This window comes from Aegilops tauschii, chromosome 2, assembly GCF_002575655.3.
Source record: "Aegilops tauschii subsp. strangulata cultivar AL8/78 chromosome 2, Aet v6.0, whole genome shotgun sequence".
Taxonomy (NCBI): domain Eukaryota; kingdom Viridiplantae; phylum Streptophyta; class Magnoliopsida; order Poales; family Poaceae; genus Aegilops; species Aegilops tauschii.
Genome location: NC_053036.3, coordinates 379,096,965 through 379,113,924, shown reverse-complemented (window position 1 = coordinate 379,113,924; position 16,960 = coordinate 379,096,965). Strand labels below are relative to the sequence as shown.

General features: G+C 50.4%; 1 protein-coding gene across 2 annotated transcripts; it reads right to left on the bottom strand.

Moving 5' to 3' along the window:
- Positions 1–12,251: 12,251 nt before the first annotated feature.
- Positions 12,252–16,058, bottom strand: LOC109762760 (glucan endo-1,3-beta-glucosidase 14). Of its 2 annotated transcripts, none has more exons than XM_020321639.4 (4): positions 15,635–16,058; positions 13,074–14,104; positions 12,702–12,884; positions 12,252–12,576 (listed from the first exon to the last, which is right to left on the bottom strand). In XM_020321639.4, the coding sequence occupies exons 1-3, from the start codon at positions 15,714–15,716 to the stop codon at positions 12,828–12,830; spliced, it is 1,170 nt and encodes a 389-aa protein (XP_020177228.1). In that variant the 5' UTR covers positions 15,717–16,058; the 3' UTR covers positions 12,252–12,576; positions 12,702–12,827. The 2 variants fall into 2 exon arrangements, with proteins under 2 accessions (XP_020177228.1, XP_020177221.1); XM_020321632.4 differs by having other exon boundaries at positions 13,074–14,107; positions 15,635–15,876.
- Positions 16,059–16,960: the final 902 nt, after the last annotated feature.

The following is a 16,960-nucleotide window of genomic DNA, read 5'->3' as shown; positions in this document are numbered from 1 at the left end:
CAAGCTGTCCTCGAATGCGCAGGCTCATCGGGAAGCGTGCGAGCTGTATGCTGCGCGGGCTCACTGGGAAGCGAGCCCTTTGACTTCCATGGCCGCCCGCCTTGCTCGCATCCTCTCCATTAATGGCGCCCAAGCCGCAGTTTAATTCGCTTTTTAAATATGAAACACTCATCGCAAACGTTTTAGTTAGAACACCCGTATGCAAACCGACAGCTTCCCCAGGAAGCCAAGAGAAAATGTGCCGAGCAGGATTTCTGCAGCTCTTGATCGCAAACGTTTTAGATAGAACACCCGTATGCAAAGTGAGAGCAGCGCAGGATTTGTGCATCTCTTCAACGCAAACGGTTGTTTTGGATGACCCGTGTGAAACCACGTATAAACAATTTGGTAAGATTTATCAAAATATGAAGCTAAAAATCAGTAGCAGTATCTAATTTTGGCAACTAAAATTCAGTAATTAAGCATAGATTTCATTCATAGATTAAGCAGACGTTCTTAATTTATACAAACAGTTCAACTCGACAGTTGAACCGACCAAACTTTTCCCCAATTGTTGCCAACCACGTACTGAAATAACTAGTTCAACTATATAGTAGCTAATTTTAAGTACGTTGTATAGTTTCACCACATCTACTACTACTGCGAGGTTGTGCGGGAACGGGCTCACCGACGATTCATTGGCGCCATCTTTTGGCCAAAAGAACGCCCGCGCGCGCTACGCAAGCTTGCGCTGTAAGCCGTCTGCGGCAGCGGAGTGACAAGACGTGGGAGAGGAGGACGAAAGGCCACGTACACATACTGTTAGTAAAAAACATTTGTGATTTAATTACCTACTATACCACCGTCCTGGTTTCTAAGTATGATTTAACTAATAAAATACGAATGCATGTCGCCAAAGATTATATAGTTGGATTTGTATTTGAACATAATTTACAATTATATAATTTTTAAAACATGCATTAACATTTTGTTGGTTAAATTTGAGGGCAAAGTATGGCACAGAATATAAAGGAGACTATAGACTAGACGGAGGTGGTAGCACACGGCCGCTCTCTACGCAGTGACGCAACTGTCGGCCGGCTTGTAGGCGACCATTTCCTGTGTGTTCAACTGCTCTATGCGTGTGGTTGCTTGCGATTCAGGCGGCCGCGGCGTGCTCTGCTCGTGTCCCACCGCGCGCGCTCTGCTCTCGCGTCCCTCCGGGAGCTCTTCCCTCGTCCCTCCACGCGCGCTGCCAGTGTTTGGGGCCGGCGCACGATCACACACGTTCTTGTGCAAGCGGTTGCGCCGGGCGCGGCGCGAAGATGCAGTTACCCGCTATAAAAACTGCCATGCGGACGCGCCGAGAATCCACGCTGCCCGGCCCCCTTTTATTCCTGCGGCCATTTACCTTCATCTCTCGTCTCACACGACACAATAAGCACACCCACGAGGACACATACAGAGAGGACATCCAGCGGTTCCAATGGCGCTCCCCATGGCTCCAATGGCGCTCCCAGCGGCCGACGACGACAACGGCGGACAGTTCACCACGCATCACATAGTGGACACCCACGTGAGGGGGAAGGCCCTCTCGGTGGTGTACACGAACGATGCGGTCTCGGTGGAGAGCTCCATCCAAACTATGGAGCAGTTCCTTGCCGAGGACAAGTACCGAGTGGTTGGCTTCGACCTCGAGTACACCATCGGTCGTGCCGGGCACGATCAGAAGGTTGTCGTCGCCTAATTGTGCGTGCGACATGACGTCCTCGTCTACCACTACCACCTTGCCACAAGGCCTTGCGAGCGTTTCTCCAGGTTTATCAACAGCTCCGACTACAGTTTCGCTATGGTAGACACCACCAACGATCTAAAAGCGCTCAAGGTTTCAGACTTGAAATGCCCGAATCTTGTCAACATCCAGCACCACTACAAGGTCTGGGGCAGTGACAAAAACAAACTGAACTCCCTGGCTGACCTCGCCTCGGCCATCATCGACCCCTACTACGCGAAGATGAAGGAAGAGAGCAATAAGGACAAGAACACCTGGCACGGTGTGTGGCATGAGAGACTGGATGAACAACATGTCAAGTACGCGGCCATGGACGCGTACACAAGCTACAAGATGTACAGGCGGATCGTTGGCATGAGGAACTGTCTTCTTCCTGACCCAGACGAGGGATCGAGCCACATAGTAGTGGGGAGCGTCACAAAAAGTAGATGACTAGACGATCGTTTCTCCTACTTTAGAATGCATGCAATTGTTTATTGAGGTGTGTGCGAATGATCTGTATAGTAACTTATGTAATTCGATGTTTATTGTAGTTATATATAGGTATATATATACACACATGTTATTCTACTGTAGACAGAGCAATTCACATGGCTTATTAGCAGCAATCGTGTGTGTATTATTGGTCTTCGCACACATTTCTGATTACGAACCTGTTTGCCGCGTATCACACAAATCTTGTTCAGTTGAACCGTTTCTATTGTGTTGCCTAATCACACGCAGTTCATCCCAGTGAACCGTATGCTGTATATCGCACACGCCTTCATCTGGCTGCCCGTTTCTTTTGTTCCTCCTCATCCCAAGCAGTTAATTGAGCTGAACCGTATGCTCTGCATCGCACACGCAACTAAATTCTGAACCGTGTTTGATGCATCTGTCATCGCAAACGTTTTGCACCTTTTTTGACGTTTTTTACACCACCGTTTGCGATTATGGCATTCGTCGAAGGGTCTCTGATCGTAGTGTCGCGTTTGGACCATCCTGCAGTAGTGTTACAATATCCAACCACAGTCCACCTTGGCCTGTAAGCATTTTCCAAGCCCATTTAGTTATTAGGCACCTTTTCATGTGTTTGGTATTTATAATACCGAGCCCCCAACCTCCTTTGGTGCACAAACGATGCTCCTGTGGACCATGTGATATTTCTGTTTTCCAAGTTCTTTTCCCCAGAAGAACTGGGATCACACTAGATCAAATTTCACATGGACCCTATCTTGAAGTAAAAAGAATCCCATGGTAAACATTGGTAAGGACACACATGAGTTATTCAAGGTAGTTTTGCCACCAGTGGACTGATACTTTCCTACCCAAGGCTCAACTCTCTTAGCCACAGGTCAGTGATAAAGAGGAAATCATCTATGGTTAAATGTTTATTAAAACGTGTCTGTTACGAAAGGGTTGTATGAACTACAAAAATAAAAATTGCCATGCTATACTTTAAAACTGCCATCCTCGGGGTGAAAATGCCATGAACAAAAATAGGACAAAATTATAAATTGAGAAAATGCCATGATTTGAAAAAATTCCCGCGCTACTTTATAAAACTGCCATCCTCTAGATATTTTTTTATCTGGATAAACCCCAAAAAATAAAAACTACCATGCCATTAAAAAAAATGCCATCCTCTGAAACTTTTAAAATGCCATCCTAATTATAGTAATGAAATGGCATCCTCTTAATAATTAAAATGTCATCATGTTATTGATAAAATTGTCATCCTATTGTTAATAAAAGTACTATGCTTGGTAATAAAACTCCCATGCCATTAAAAACAAAAATGCCATTTCTCAATAAGAAAAGAAATATCATCCTATTATTTATAAAAATGACATCCTATTGTTAATAAAAAATGCATTGCTTAGTAATAAAATTGCCATGCCATTAAAAAATGCCATATCTCATTAATAAAATATGCCATGCTATAAAATAAATAAACCTGCCATGTGAGAAAATGAAAAATTCTGGTTTGAAAAATATGTGTGGCATTTTCAACACAATGATTCACAAAGTCCCTCTTAGCTCAGTGGCGATGGGCACCCGGGCACTCACATGGGTCGCGGGTTTGAACCCTCACCACACGATTTGGAGGAAAAAAGCGGGCGTTCGCCAACAATTCTACATGGCGTTGACCCTGCGCTGAGATTCGTGCGACTCCAGGGACAACGTTCGCTGGGGTTAGCCTCCTGGCGAACGGCCGCCAGATAAAATTTGCCAAATACTATGAAGTAAACCTCTGTATAGAGTGATTTTTTTCTATTTGTACCCGAAATAATTTCCTAAAGTCTCATAAAAAATTGCAAGGGAATTGAAGTTTTATTTTTGAATTAGAAGCGAAATTCAGAAGATGTTCGAAAGAAAGCTGAAATAGAAAAGAAAAAAAAGGAAAACAAAACCACCTTCCCTTTTGGGCCAAGAACTTCCAGCAACCTAGCCTAGCCCAAGGCTATCGTCTACCTCGTGGCTCCCCAAAACAACTCGTTGTTGAGAAGGATTAACCTAATGATTTGACCTAATTACACAAGGCCATCGTCTAGCTCGAGGCTCCTTAGAACAACTCGTTGTAGAGCAGAATTAACCTAATGATTTGACCTAATTAGTGTATTGCCCGAGAGCCTATAATAAAATTGAGGATGTGCACTGTCCGAGCTTAGGACATCTCTGTTGAGTATATATATGTTGCATGTATTATGTATACTAGGAAATATGTCCGTACGTTGCAACGGGAGAACAAGGCACGTAAAACTTGTGTGGACATGGTAGCGATCTTAAGGAATGAGAGACCCTGTTTTACCTATATTGATGAATCATATACCTCGCCTTTATCCATCCCAATACATGGTTTATTCCATGATCTTAAATGATGAATCTAGACCAGATAAAACTGTGCATCGTTATGAATTAAATAATACTTCACTCAAGCAACATGAACTCGGTCTTAACAGGGATCCAACATTATTGAAGGAGCATCGAGGACAATGCCCTACTTTACACCAGACTTCGATTCCTCCTCATGAGTCCGTGACGGGTGCTAAAGATGGGTGTCTCCATGTTAGCACGGCACGTTGCCTGCCTATGATTCTACCTTGTTTTATTTTTGATTTTTTAATCGATAAATTCCATACTTTCCACTAACTTGCATATTTTATAATGTTTGTTTTATTTTTTTTGCATTTGCATTACATCATGCCATTAAATAATTCACACAAAATTTAAAACTGTGAACATTTACAAAAAATCATTTGAGCCTTCCTTCTATTTTATACAATTGCTCTTCCAAATTCCTTTTGAGCCATTCCAAAAATCCCATGCTTTTTTCTACTTCAAGGTTAGTCCCCAAACTGTACCAATAATTCTTTTATAACTTTGCCAAGCTCAACAAGATTATCATAATTTTTGGACACATCTAAAACCTAGTCCTAGTTCAAACCCATTTGAATTAAATTCAAATGAGTTTGAATTTAAACCTTGCATTGACCACTTCTACATTTCTTGGAACAAGTACATTTTTGCAAGTCCAGAAAAAATAACATCTTCCCAGAATACCATTCATATACCTCTATAACATTTACTCTTTCTCTATTTATATTTAATAAACAAAAAAAGAGAGGAGAATTAGGAGATGGAGAGAGAGAGAGCGCGCCTAGCAACTAACCCGGCCGGCCTATTTGGCCTAAAGCCCAGCCCAACCGCAACCTAACCTAGCCCGATCGAACCTCGCTCCTCTCTCCCGATCCCTTCTCCCACCTTGCGCCGCCAGGGGAGGCATGGCAGGCGCGCGCTAGACTCGCCGCCGCTCGCGCCCCCTGCCCTCCTGCGCGTCGCGCCGCCCCCGCTGCCAATGTGGCCTAAGGCCACGGCCGCGTCAGCGCCTCGCCCGTGCCGCTCCGCCCAGCCGAGCCCGCGGCCGCCCCTCCACCCGCGCGCCGTCTCCGGCCGCCGCGGCCTGCGCCTCCCCTGGCCGACGCCATGGCCGCCGACGCCCTTCCGTGCCACTGCCGCGCCTCTGCGCGCGGGGCCTGGGAGGCCGGCTGGCTCCGCCCGACCCCGGTGAGGCTGCATTGCCGTTGGCCTCGCTCTTCCTCGCCTCACCGATGTGCTCCTCCTCTCCTGCTGCATCGTGCCTCCCTGCCCGAGCCGCTCTGCCTCCGTCGCCATGACGTTGTGCCCACCACCGCCGCGACGGCCCCTGCACCGCGCCGCCGCACCTCCTGGTCGCGCTGTTGTCTGCTGCAGCAAGCCGCCTCCTCGTCTGAACTGCAACGCCCCTCCTTTCTTCCTTCTTCTCTCCCTCACCTCCCTGTCTCCTTTCTGCCCAGGAGTCACGGATGAATTTTTGCTCTGGCCTTCCTCATCGTCACCGGCGACCGCCGCCTCGCCGCCCGCATCTGGATCCGTCCCCCTCCCCCCCTGCCGCGCATGAATCGGGCCTTGCAAGCTCCAGCCCCTGTCGTTCTTCTCCATCGTGGCCGCGTGGGTTCATCACTCGAAAAGTGCAGGGTCTTTTTTGCAAGAATGAAACGTTTTTAGCCATTTGCAATAGGACTGCGGGTTGAATTCTTAGAACAGAGGGACTTTTCTGTAAAAATGACAATGACGTACGACCAGAAGCAATCGCTGGTTTATTATTACTAGCAAACATGCTCGTGCGTTGCAACGAGAGAGAAAAATTCACCCCTCATACACACACTTGATGACACAGCAAATCCCTTGAAATCTTTCATGATGCCACGCAAGAAGCAACATGCTAAGTGGTGTTGTGAAAAAACATAAATGTGTGATGATTTTTGAAGTGTACTCAAGGTGTTTAGAATTCATTATACAACACAAATATCTACCTAGTTGCCGGTATATGTTTATGCATTTGATGTTGTTTCTCGGTGATGCCCAAAAAATATTGCATTAGAATGAAAATAGCAAAGTACATTTTAGTATTCAATGATAGCATGTGCATAAGAGCATTATTTTTATCATATATGTGTTTGCATATATAAAAATATATGTGTGTTTGCAACCATAATTCAATTCAAGACTTAATTTGGTTGCAAACATATCGGATAGCTCCACCAAAAACAACCAATCTATAAGGGCATATGTAATAGGCATTTCTAAAATATCTCATCATATAAAGAACGTATTGTTTAAGTTTGCACCCTGAACATATTTCTAAAAATTAATGATAAAGGCATATTTGAAATCTAAAATTAATGATAAAGGAATATTTGAAATCTACACATTTTTCTGACGAATTTTCATATATGACATGTTAGATTTGGAGTTAGGGTTTGAAAGATATAAAAATTTCAAAAAGTATTTGATCTTTTGGAAAAAAGGGAGAGGGGGGGATCGAACCCAAAGCCTCCAGCTCATTAGGTGAAGGACCAACCAGTGCGCTGCGTGCTTTGTTATTGCATATGAGGGGATCTCTTTCTATTGAGCTATGCCCTCCGCAGACGAAACAAAATATAAGAAATGAAATGTTTTCTCACTTACCGGTGGCATTGATAGGTAATAATTTACAATTTTAGGGGCAGTTTAATGACGGACGACCAGAAGCACTATTTGCTTTATTATTAGGGGAAGAAGGGAAAATTGTGGTCCACCTTTTAGTTGTGTATAGTTAAGGTTGAGGCCTATCTGTACTTATACATACGTGCACCAGCACCCAATCAGTACAACGAGTATTGTATTGCCAAACCATCTCTCTACATGGTATCTATCGCAAGTCGATCCTAACCCTAGCCTAGCCGCCGCCGCCACCGCCGGTTCTCTCCGGCCACCGCCGCCGCCGGTCGCCGCTGCTCACTCCTCTCCCGCTTCCGTTCCGCCTCTCCACCCCCGTCCCCTGCCTTCCACTGCACTAGCAGCCGCCGCCGCACCCAGCCGCCGCCGCCGCCGCGTCCTATCCTCTGTGGCCCCCGCTGCCACAAGTCCTTGCCGCCGCCAGCGCCACTAACCCTCGCTAGCTAGCTCGATCGCAAGCTAGCCAGCCCGATTGGAATCCATCCAGCTGTGTGCCTATCTGCTTGCTAGCTAGTACGTGCTTGTGTGCTTGTTAGCCGCGGCTGCCTTTTCTTGACCTAGCCACCGCCGCCGCCGCTGCGATGTCTTCTGCCGCGTCGTCTCCCTTCGGCTACATGTACGCGGACGCGCCGGCTCCCTTCACCATGCCGTGGGTTTTTCTGGCGGCCCATCCGGCCTACTTCGCCGTGCCGCCGCAGCCGGCCGGTGCCGGCTCCGCGGCTCTACTCGCCACGCCGATGGTCGGCCCCATGCTCCGCTCGCCCTGGTTCAGCCCTACGGCGGCTTCGCCGCTGCCGGTCTCACCGCCATGGGACTCTACTTCTTTGGTTGCACTGTACTCGGCCCCATCACCGGCGGCGCTTGGTACATGGACTCGGGCGCCACCGTCCACATGGCATCTCATCCGTGCACTCTAACCTCCTTCACTCCGGTTCATACTCCTACTCGCATCACCGTTGGTAACGGTTCCTCTTTACCTATCACACATGTTGGTCGTACTTCGTTTCCTTCCACATCTACGCCTATCACTATGTCTAATATTCTCATTTCTCCTGATTTAGTTACGAACCTTGTATCTGTTCGTCGTCTTGCTCGTGAGAATCCCATTACAGTTGAATTTGATGATGTCGGTTTTTCTGTGAAGGACGCCCGTACTCGGATGGTCCTTCACTGTTGCGATAGTCCTGATGAGCTCTACCCGGTGCACTCCTCCACCACCGCCTCTACCACCCCAGTCGCCCTCGCCGCAGGTGTCGACCTTTGGCATGCTTGTTTGGGACACCCGAACCCCACCACTTTACGTCAAATTCTTAAGAGTTTTTCATTCTCATGCAATAAGATCGACGACCATGCTTGTGAGGCTTGTCGTCTTGGCAAGCACGTTCGTCTTCCGTTTAGCACATCTACCACTATTTTCACTTTTCCATTTCAGTTATTGCATAGTGATGTCTGGACATCCCCGGTTGCAAGCAACATGGGCTACCTATACTATTTGGTGATCTTAGATTATTTCTCTCATTATGTGTGGACATTTCCTCTTCGTCGGAAGTCTGACGCCCTTGCCACACTCACCGCCTTTTATTCGTATGTCACCACACAGTTCGGTCGTCCTATCCTTGCATTACAAACTGACAACGGAAAAGAGTTTGACAACGTCACTGTTCGTAACCTTCTAGCCTCCCACGACACTATATTTCGCCTCACTTGTCCCTACACAACCCAACAAAATGGCCGTGCCGAGCGTATCCTTCGTACTCTTAATGACTGCGTTCGCACGTTGCTCTTTCACTCTAACGTGCCTCCCCGGTTTTGGTCGGACGCTCTCGCCACCGCCACCCTCCTCATCAACATCCGCCCGTGTCGCCAACGCTGGAACTATGCCCCTCACCATCTCCTCTTTGGTGCGCCCCCATCTTATGATGGCCTTCGCATCTTTGGTTGTTTTTGCTATCCTAGCATCGTGGCCACCCTCATAAGCTTACACCTCGCTAAGTCGCTTGCATCTTCCTCGGCTACCCACCTAACACTAAAGGCTACCGCTGTTACGACCCAGTCTCACATCGTGTATTCACCTCCCAACACGTTTACTTTGATGAGAAGGTGTTTCCCTTTCAGTAGTAGGTACCTCTCGTCGCCCCGTCGCCGCCGTCCACCGGCGGCCCCTCGGTGACCCCGTCAGGTGGACGGCCCTGCTCGGCTCATGGACCGCCTCCGAGCTTTGGCGGTTCTCGCGACGTGGGACGAGCTGTGCCTCGCGCCCCCACGACGCCCTCGCCGTCACCGCCGGCCTTGCCGCCGGCTCCCTCCCCGGCCGCCTCGGGCGCGGCCCCCTCGCCGGCGTCTTCGCCAGCCGTCTCACTGGCCGCCTCGCCGGCCTCGGCTGCCCCCTCGTCAGCTGCTGGCTTGGAAGTCGCCGCCGGCTCGCCCACCGCCGCCGTCTCGGCCGCTACCACGGGCCCTGCCGCCGCCGCTGGCCCGGCTGCCGCAGCTGCCCCGCCTCTCGGCGTGATGACTCATGCCCAGGCCGGTGTGCTCCAGCCGAGCACGCGCTACTCCTCCGGCGAGTATGTGTGCGCCGCCTGGACTTCGACGTCGTCACCCGTCCCCACCTCCGCTCGTGCTGCCCTTCGGGATCCCCACTGGCTCGCAGCGATGCAGGAGGAGTTCGACGCTCTGCAGCACAACCGCACGTGGCATCTTGTTCCGCGACCCCTCGTGCCAACGTAATCACTGGCAAGTGGGTGTTCCGCTACAAGACTCGCCCAGATGATTCTCTCGAGCGCTACTCGGTGGGTGGTCCGTGGATTTCGGCAGCGCACGGGCGTGGACTTCACTGACACTCCGGTTGTGAAACCGGGCACGCTCCGCATCGTGCTTCAGTTGGCGGTCTCACGAGCCTGGCATGTGCATCAGTTGGATGTCTCCAACGTCTTCTTGCACGGTCATCTTGCCCAGCAGGTATTCTGTGAGCAGCCCACTGGTTTCATTGACGCCGAGCATCCGGACTTCGTGTGCTTGCTCTCCTGTTCTCTTTATGGGTTGAAGCAGGCGCCACAGGCTTGGTACCAGCGTATCACAGCTTTCCTGCAGTCTTTGTGCTTTCGGTCCACTCGCCCCGATGCCTCACTCTTTGTGTATCATCAGGGAGCTGACACTGCATATCTGTTGCTCTATGTCGACGACATCATGCTCACGGCGTCCGCCCCCCGAGCTCCTTCAGCGGCCGACGGCTCATCTTCGTGATGAGTTCGCCCTCAAGGACTTGGGGCCTCTGCACCACTTCCTCGGCATCGAGGTGGTCCGTCGAGCTAACGACTTTTTTCTGCATCAGAAGAAGTAGGCCCACGAGCTTCTGGAGCGTGCCGGTATGCTTAACTGCAAGTCGGCGCCCACCCCCGTCGACACGAAGGCGAAGGTCTCTGCTATGGAGGGGTCTCTCGCGTCCGATGCAGCGTTCTATCGCTCCATTGTTGGCGCTTTACAGTACCTGACGCTGACCCGACCAGACCTGCAGTACGCTGTTCAACAGGTGTGCCTCCACATGCACTCACCGCGTGACTTTCATTGGACCTTGGTGAAGCGTATTCTCCATTACATATGCGGCACCATGTCCTTGGGACTCACCCTGACGGCCTCCGCCTCCACCGACCTCGTCGCCTACCCGGACGCCGACAGGGCAGGCTGCCCTGACACCCGACGCTCTACGTCCGGCTATTGCGTCTACCTTGGTCCCTCGTTGATCTCTAGTCATCGAAGCGACAGCCCACGGTCTCCCGCTCCAGCACCGAGGCAGAGTATCGGGTCGTGGCCGAATGCTCTTGGATCCGTTAGCTGCTCCAGGAGTTGTTGTGTGATGTTCACAAGGCCACTCTTGTCTACTGCGATAATGTCAGCGCGGTCTACCTCTCCGCCAACCCGGTGCACCATCGACGTACGAAGCATATTGAACTCGATATTCACTTCGTGCGAGAGCAGCTTGCCCTTGGCCGTGTTCGAGTTCTCCACGTTCCGACGACGCAACAGTTTGCTGATGTGATGACTAAGGGATTGCCTACTTCCGTCATCGAGGAGTTTCGGTCCAGTCTCTGTGTCTCCGGCGATGCTTCGACTGCGCGGGGGGGGGGGGGGGGGGGGGTGTTGAGTATATATGTGTTGCATGTATTACGTATATTGTGGCCCACCTCCTAGTTGTGTATAGTTGAGGTCGAGGCCTACATGTACTTATATATACGTGCACCAGCACCCAATCAATACACCGAGTATTGTATTGCCAAACCATCTCTCTACGGTCTCCAAGGGTGTTCATCTAGATTCCCAACTACTAGTCCACAGACAAAGTGAGAGGCATCAGGTTCCCCTAGAGCGGACAAGTGGGTGCAACGACTAGTTTCTGCGATATTTGCACAAATATTTAAACATTCAGAAGATCCAAAAATTTGAACATATCATACACACAAAGTCTCATAGATAGCTAGTAATTAGAAACTTGGTGGGCTTATCGTCGGCCGATTAGCTTGCCCGCTTCCGGGAGGCGGAGGCTACTCTTCCCCTCCTGTTGAAGCTTCATTTTCTAGCGCTCAGGGCCGTCCAGTGAGCTTGTTGCCAGCCATGAGGAAGACATGTCGTGAGAAACGGGCATGGCGGCGGCCGGCGATCTTTTAGACTAGGTCAGAATAGCCGAGTCCGCTATAGTTTAGTTGAGATATGTCGAAAATATAATGAATGTGCTCCGGTTTAGATGAAAACCAACCGCTTATATGTGAAAATTATCTAAGTTTAAATGGAAGTTGTCAAGTTTGTTTAAATTTACATCAAATGTGGCCGGAAGATAGCGGCAAACTTTAAATGGCTAACTCCCATATCAGTGTCCAGACCCCTGTCCGCAGACGGATGTGATGTCCGATTTAAGGGTCGGCGTTGGAGATGCTTTTAAGAAGTATCACGAGAAGAACAGTACACGTGACAAATTGGCAGCCTTGTCCTGAATATTTTTGTCCTATGTACAAATACTATACAGCTTCATGTACAGAGAAGATATGTCCAGAATGAATCAAGAGGAATCCTATTAAATGATTGTTGTTTGTACAAATATTGGCCATCTATCATGCCCAAGCAGTTAGTTAAACTTCATTCTCAGTATGTATGTATGGCCCAAGCAGTTAGTTAAACTTCATTCTCAGTATGTATGTATGTATGGAGTTAACAGCTACAGCTCCTGTATGCTGCCGAAATGACAAGAGTGATTTGCCAGGGCTAGCTGTGCGTTTCTGATGATCACGAGCATCCTGGAGAAACAAAGCACATCGGTTAGTTTTTTCCAGCGAAATAGCACGTTGCTTGGGTGAAAAGAAGCTGCAATTGTTAGCCACAAGCAATTCCCAAAAGCAGGTTTTTCAGTCAGTTTTCTCACCTTGTGATCTACCAGTGAAATCCCTAGCAGCAAAAGATGCTCGGGCTTTGGGTTTAACTAAAGATGCTCAGGCTCAACATCTTTGCTCGCTTTACTGCAGTCTGCAGTGGTCAGCAGTATATACTCTCAGGATAAGACGAGGGTGACAAATGCCAAGGCGATGAGCGCCAAGAAGTGAATCGCCTGCAAAAGACAGAGGCCATTTCCAGGCACGTCAGGCTCAGGTCTCACACAAAGTAGAAATGCAAAAGACGACAGTGCCGTCTCGTAAAGAGCAAGACACCAAATATTCTCGGACGACGTATGATCCACATTCAGAAAGTTTGCAACGAACTTGCAGAATCTGAGAAGACGGATCCCGGAGGTCCTTACCGTCCGCGTGGCGTCCGATTCATCCATCGGCGGGAGGTAGCCGCGCAGGCCGACATTGTAGACCGGCGTGCCGTCGGGGTAGAAGAGCCCGTAGTTCCGCTCGGAGGCCGGCCCCGGCTTGAGGTTCTCGTTGAAGAGCGCGAAGACGTAGACATCTATGGGCACCGCCGGCCTCAGCGGCGTCCCTTGCTTCGTCTCTATCCTCCGCAGCAGGTTTCCGATGTAGATCCCGGCGTACTGCGGCGTGGCGCCGGCCTCGTCGGGGTCGCCCTTGGACGGCCACCCGGTCTCGGAGATCTTCACGTCCACGTCGGTGTGGCCCAGCGCCTGGACCGCGGCGTACACCGAGTCCACCTGGGCGTACAGCATGTTGTCGTAGTTGAGCCCCGTGGTCGGGTCCGTCACCCCGGCGTTGGGCTGGAAGAGCACGTACTCCAGCGGCACGCCGGTGGGGTCGTCCTTGTAGGCGAAGTACGGGTAGCAGTTGATGAGGAACGGGGACCTCGCCGCCGACAGGAAGTCGAGGAGCGGCTGGATGTACGGGACGACGTCCGGCCGGAACGCGCCGGCGGACGGAGGGTAGGAGCTGCCCATGATGTCCAGGGAGTGCGCCGTGGTGACGTTCACCTGCCCCTGCAGGCCCAGCGCGCCGAGCGCCTGGTACACGGACTTCATCGCCGGCAGGAGGCTGTCCTTGAGGTCGGTGTCGTTGCCCTTGAACACCTCGTTCCCGACGGTGATGCAGGTGATGCGCGTGCTCGGGAGGTACGGCCGGACGTGCTGCTGGACCCACGCCCGCGCGGCCGCCGGGTCCACCATCGCCGACACGTTCTCGTTGCCGATGCCGATGACGAACTCCACACCCGTGTCGAGGAACGCGCTCAGCACATTCTGGTCGGCGTCGTAGAGCTTCACTTTGCTCACCTGCATCGACCGGAGGAGCATGGACACGCGGGACGGCGAAGGGAGGTTGTCCGCGATCTGCCCGTAGTTGATCCCGATCGATAGGCCTCCGGCTGCCACCGCCTCATCTGCTGCCATTGTACTAACAAGTCAGAAAACCACGATCTGCATGCATGCATCAACATCAACTTTCACAGACAGAGACTGCATTTCGCGCACAGGCAAAACGGGGAGATGACTAATTGGTGATCTTGACGACAATGCTCACTATATTCATTACTAATTTGGAGATTGTGATTAATTTGATTATGATCGCTTGGATCATATATTAGTATGAAACGTCGATCAATTTTGTCCAACTGGAGACACGTCCTCAAAGGTTCAAAATACTTTCCTCCATTCACTGTTATAAGATGTTGTGGATATTCTAATATAAACTACATAAAGACTGAAATGAGTGGACAAACACATCAAAACATGTCTACATGTATCTGATTTAGAAAAAAAGTTAGAACATCAGGGAGTACTTGTTTAATTGCACAATACAGTGAAAGCTCGGATCCACATGTGAAAGAGCATGTGACTGGGGCATCCTACCAAGAATCAAGCCAATATAAAGACCACGTACGTTGTCAGATACTCCCTCCGTTCGGAATTACTTGTCTTAAAAATGGATGTATCTAGAACTAAAATACGTCTAGATACATTCATTTCCGCGACAAGTAATTCTGAACAGAGGGAGTACCTTTTTAGAGCGTTTCATTTTGCTCCAGTCATCCAATGGCCACAAGCGATCCAAAAGTACACCAGGTTTAGCTCAAGAACTGTAATGAGCAAGCCACTTGGGTACCCTTTGGGAGATACTTTACTGGGAAAGTCATCGCAGCTCAGCACCAGATCGGATCCACGTCAATTTGGGAAGGAAAGCAAAGGGAAAATAATGCCGGAATGGCTTGGATTTGGTATTGGGATTTGGGAGATGCTCCCTAGTGGTACGTAGTGGGCAGCCTTCCTTACGCCATGGAGCACCTTGAGGGACCATGTGAGCTCTCTGGATATTCGTTTAAAACGTACTACTACGTCCAGATAAGTGATAAGATAATCTCAGCAAGTACACCTAACAACCACTATCGATAGCTAGATCGTCATGTCATGCTGGTACTTAAGGGAAATCAGGCAGCCAAGATTAAATTTTAATTTTGGGGGCTTGAAAAAAACATTTTGAGACTAAAAAGGAGAGCAAAGATTGCACTCCGAAAAGAATTAAAATAAAATAAACGCATCAGATATCAGAGAGAAACTCTGTACAGAGGAAACAAGAAATGAAAGACCACTTCGCTCCATGATCAATGATGTTGTGTGATAAGTTTGATAGATGACAATGGAACTAAATAGACATCAGCTAGCGTACAACACAAATGGCATGTAAAGCATTTACAATACAAGGAAAACAAAGGATCGCAGCTTTGAGCCCAAACCAAAACGAGTTAGCTCTACCGGGTGAAGCACAAATTCGAAGGTCCTTTGGAGCATCATCATGCAATGATCATGTACACAATCTCTAATCCAACCCTCTGTATGCCCCGCAAAACCCTCTCTAGCTAGCGTGCGAAGCGAATATGCGAGGATGTATAGTCACAGAGTTGCACGGCGCTCACCTGTGGCCGTGAGAAGGATGGCGAAGACGAGGAGGAAGACGCGAGGCGGCGGCCCTGTTCTTGACGGCTCCGCCACGGCCATGGCCGGAATACTCGACGAGTGTGGACGCAGATAGCTTGAAGCTCCGATTCCAGCCAGGCACTGGGGAAATGCTTGACCTCTGGATGCTCGCCCGCTGCTCGCGTGTTTGTGTGGACGGAGTGTGTCTGCGCTGCGTTTTGCTTGCGTTTTTGGGCTTGGGGTGGTCTTTTGGGATATTTAAGGGGCGGCAACAGTGGTGACGACTGACGACAGTTACAGCCGTTGGTTAGGCCTTGCGTGTGCCTCTGGAGCGAGGGTTTTGTGTGCCTGGTGCAGGAAAGCGCGAGGAGGGAGAGCGAGGTCGGGAAGAGCTTGGGACGGAAACGAGTGTGCGCGTGGGCCGGTCCGGCGGCAGGTACAGCCCTGCTGCCTTATACATGTGCGCCGTCGACGCGTGTCGACCTGGTATCTCCGCCGCGCCGACCATTCCATGTTCGGGACGGGATCCGACGTGCGCACCCGCAGGTTTGGTGCCCGCATTCCCCCCTCGTGATTCCGTGCTTCTCTCGGCCCAATCCTCCGTCCGTCGAGCCCGTTGGTGAGATCAGAGGCGCTTCCCCAGACGAAAATAGACGCTCGCGGCACGAATCACGCTGGCTGCAGGTTTCAGGCGAGGCAACGAGACGCAAGTTGAAGGCCACACGCATATGCATTTTGTACTGGACGTCCGATAATGAACGGTTTCTCCCAAACGGGAAGCAAGGTTAAGTCGACGGGTCCTAGAGCGGGACCACGCAGGCGGCAGGCTGGCGTCGGTGCGCGGTGATGGGGCGGTGGCCGTCGACGCGATGCGGCTGGGTGCGCCGGACACCGCCTGTGACGCCGTTCCGACGCGGCGGCACGTGGACCGGGCCCGCCGCCCGATCGCGCGTCCGTCAGACTCGCCGCATTCCGGTCACGGGCTGCCTCCTTCCTTGTCCGCGCCGAGCTGCGACATTGCCGCATACAGTCGTAGCAACTCGTTTAGCTCTACACTTCAAATTTTGTTAACACGACGGACCAGGCACCGCGCGAGCCTGTGGAATTGGCGCATTAGCTCACACCGGGAAAAGTCTGTTTTAAACCTTGAATTCATGCAGCTAGTCGGAATCAAACCTCAATCTCTTAATCCGTGAAAATGATGTCCTCAACTCACTGATCCCGGTCAATCTCGACCTTGGACCCGTTTGGTGTTCCGGGATAAGATCCATCCCGGCCAGGATCATTTTCTACTCTCACTGACATCCCTACCCCACATGTCGCAT

Bases quoted from the DNA above. Each gene is read 5' to 3' on its own strand.
- LOC109762760 (XM_020321632.4), bottom strand. From the start codon at position 15,716: ATGGCCGTGGCGGAGCCGTCAAGAACAGGGCCGCCGCCTCGCGTCTTC. The intron at 14,108-15,634 runs GTGAGCGCCGTG...GTACAATGGCAG, and splicing joins CATCCTTCTCACGGCCACAG to CAGATGAGGCGGTGGCAGCC. The intron at 12,885-13,073 runs GTAAGGACCTCC...TGTCTTTTGCAG, and splicing joins AATCGGACGCCACGCGGACG to GCGATTCACTTCTTGGCGCT.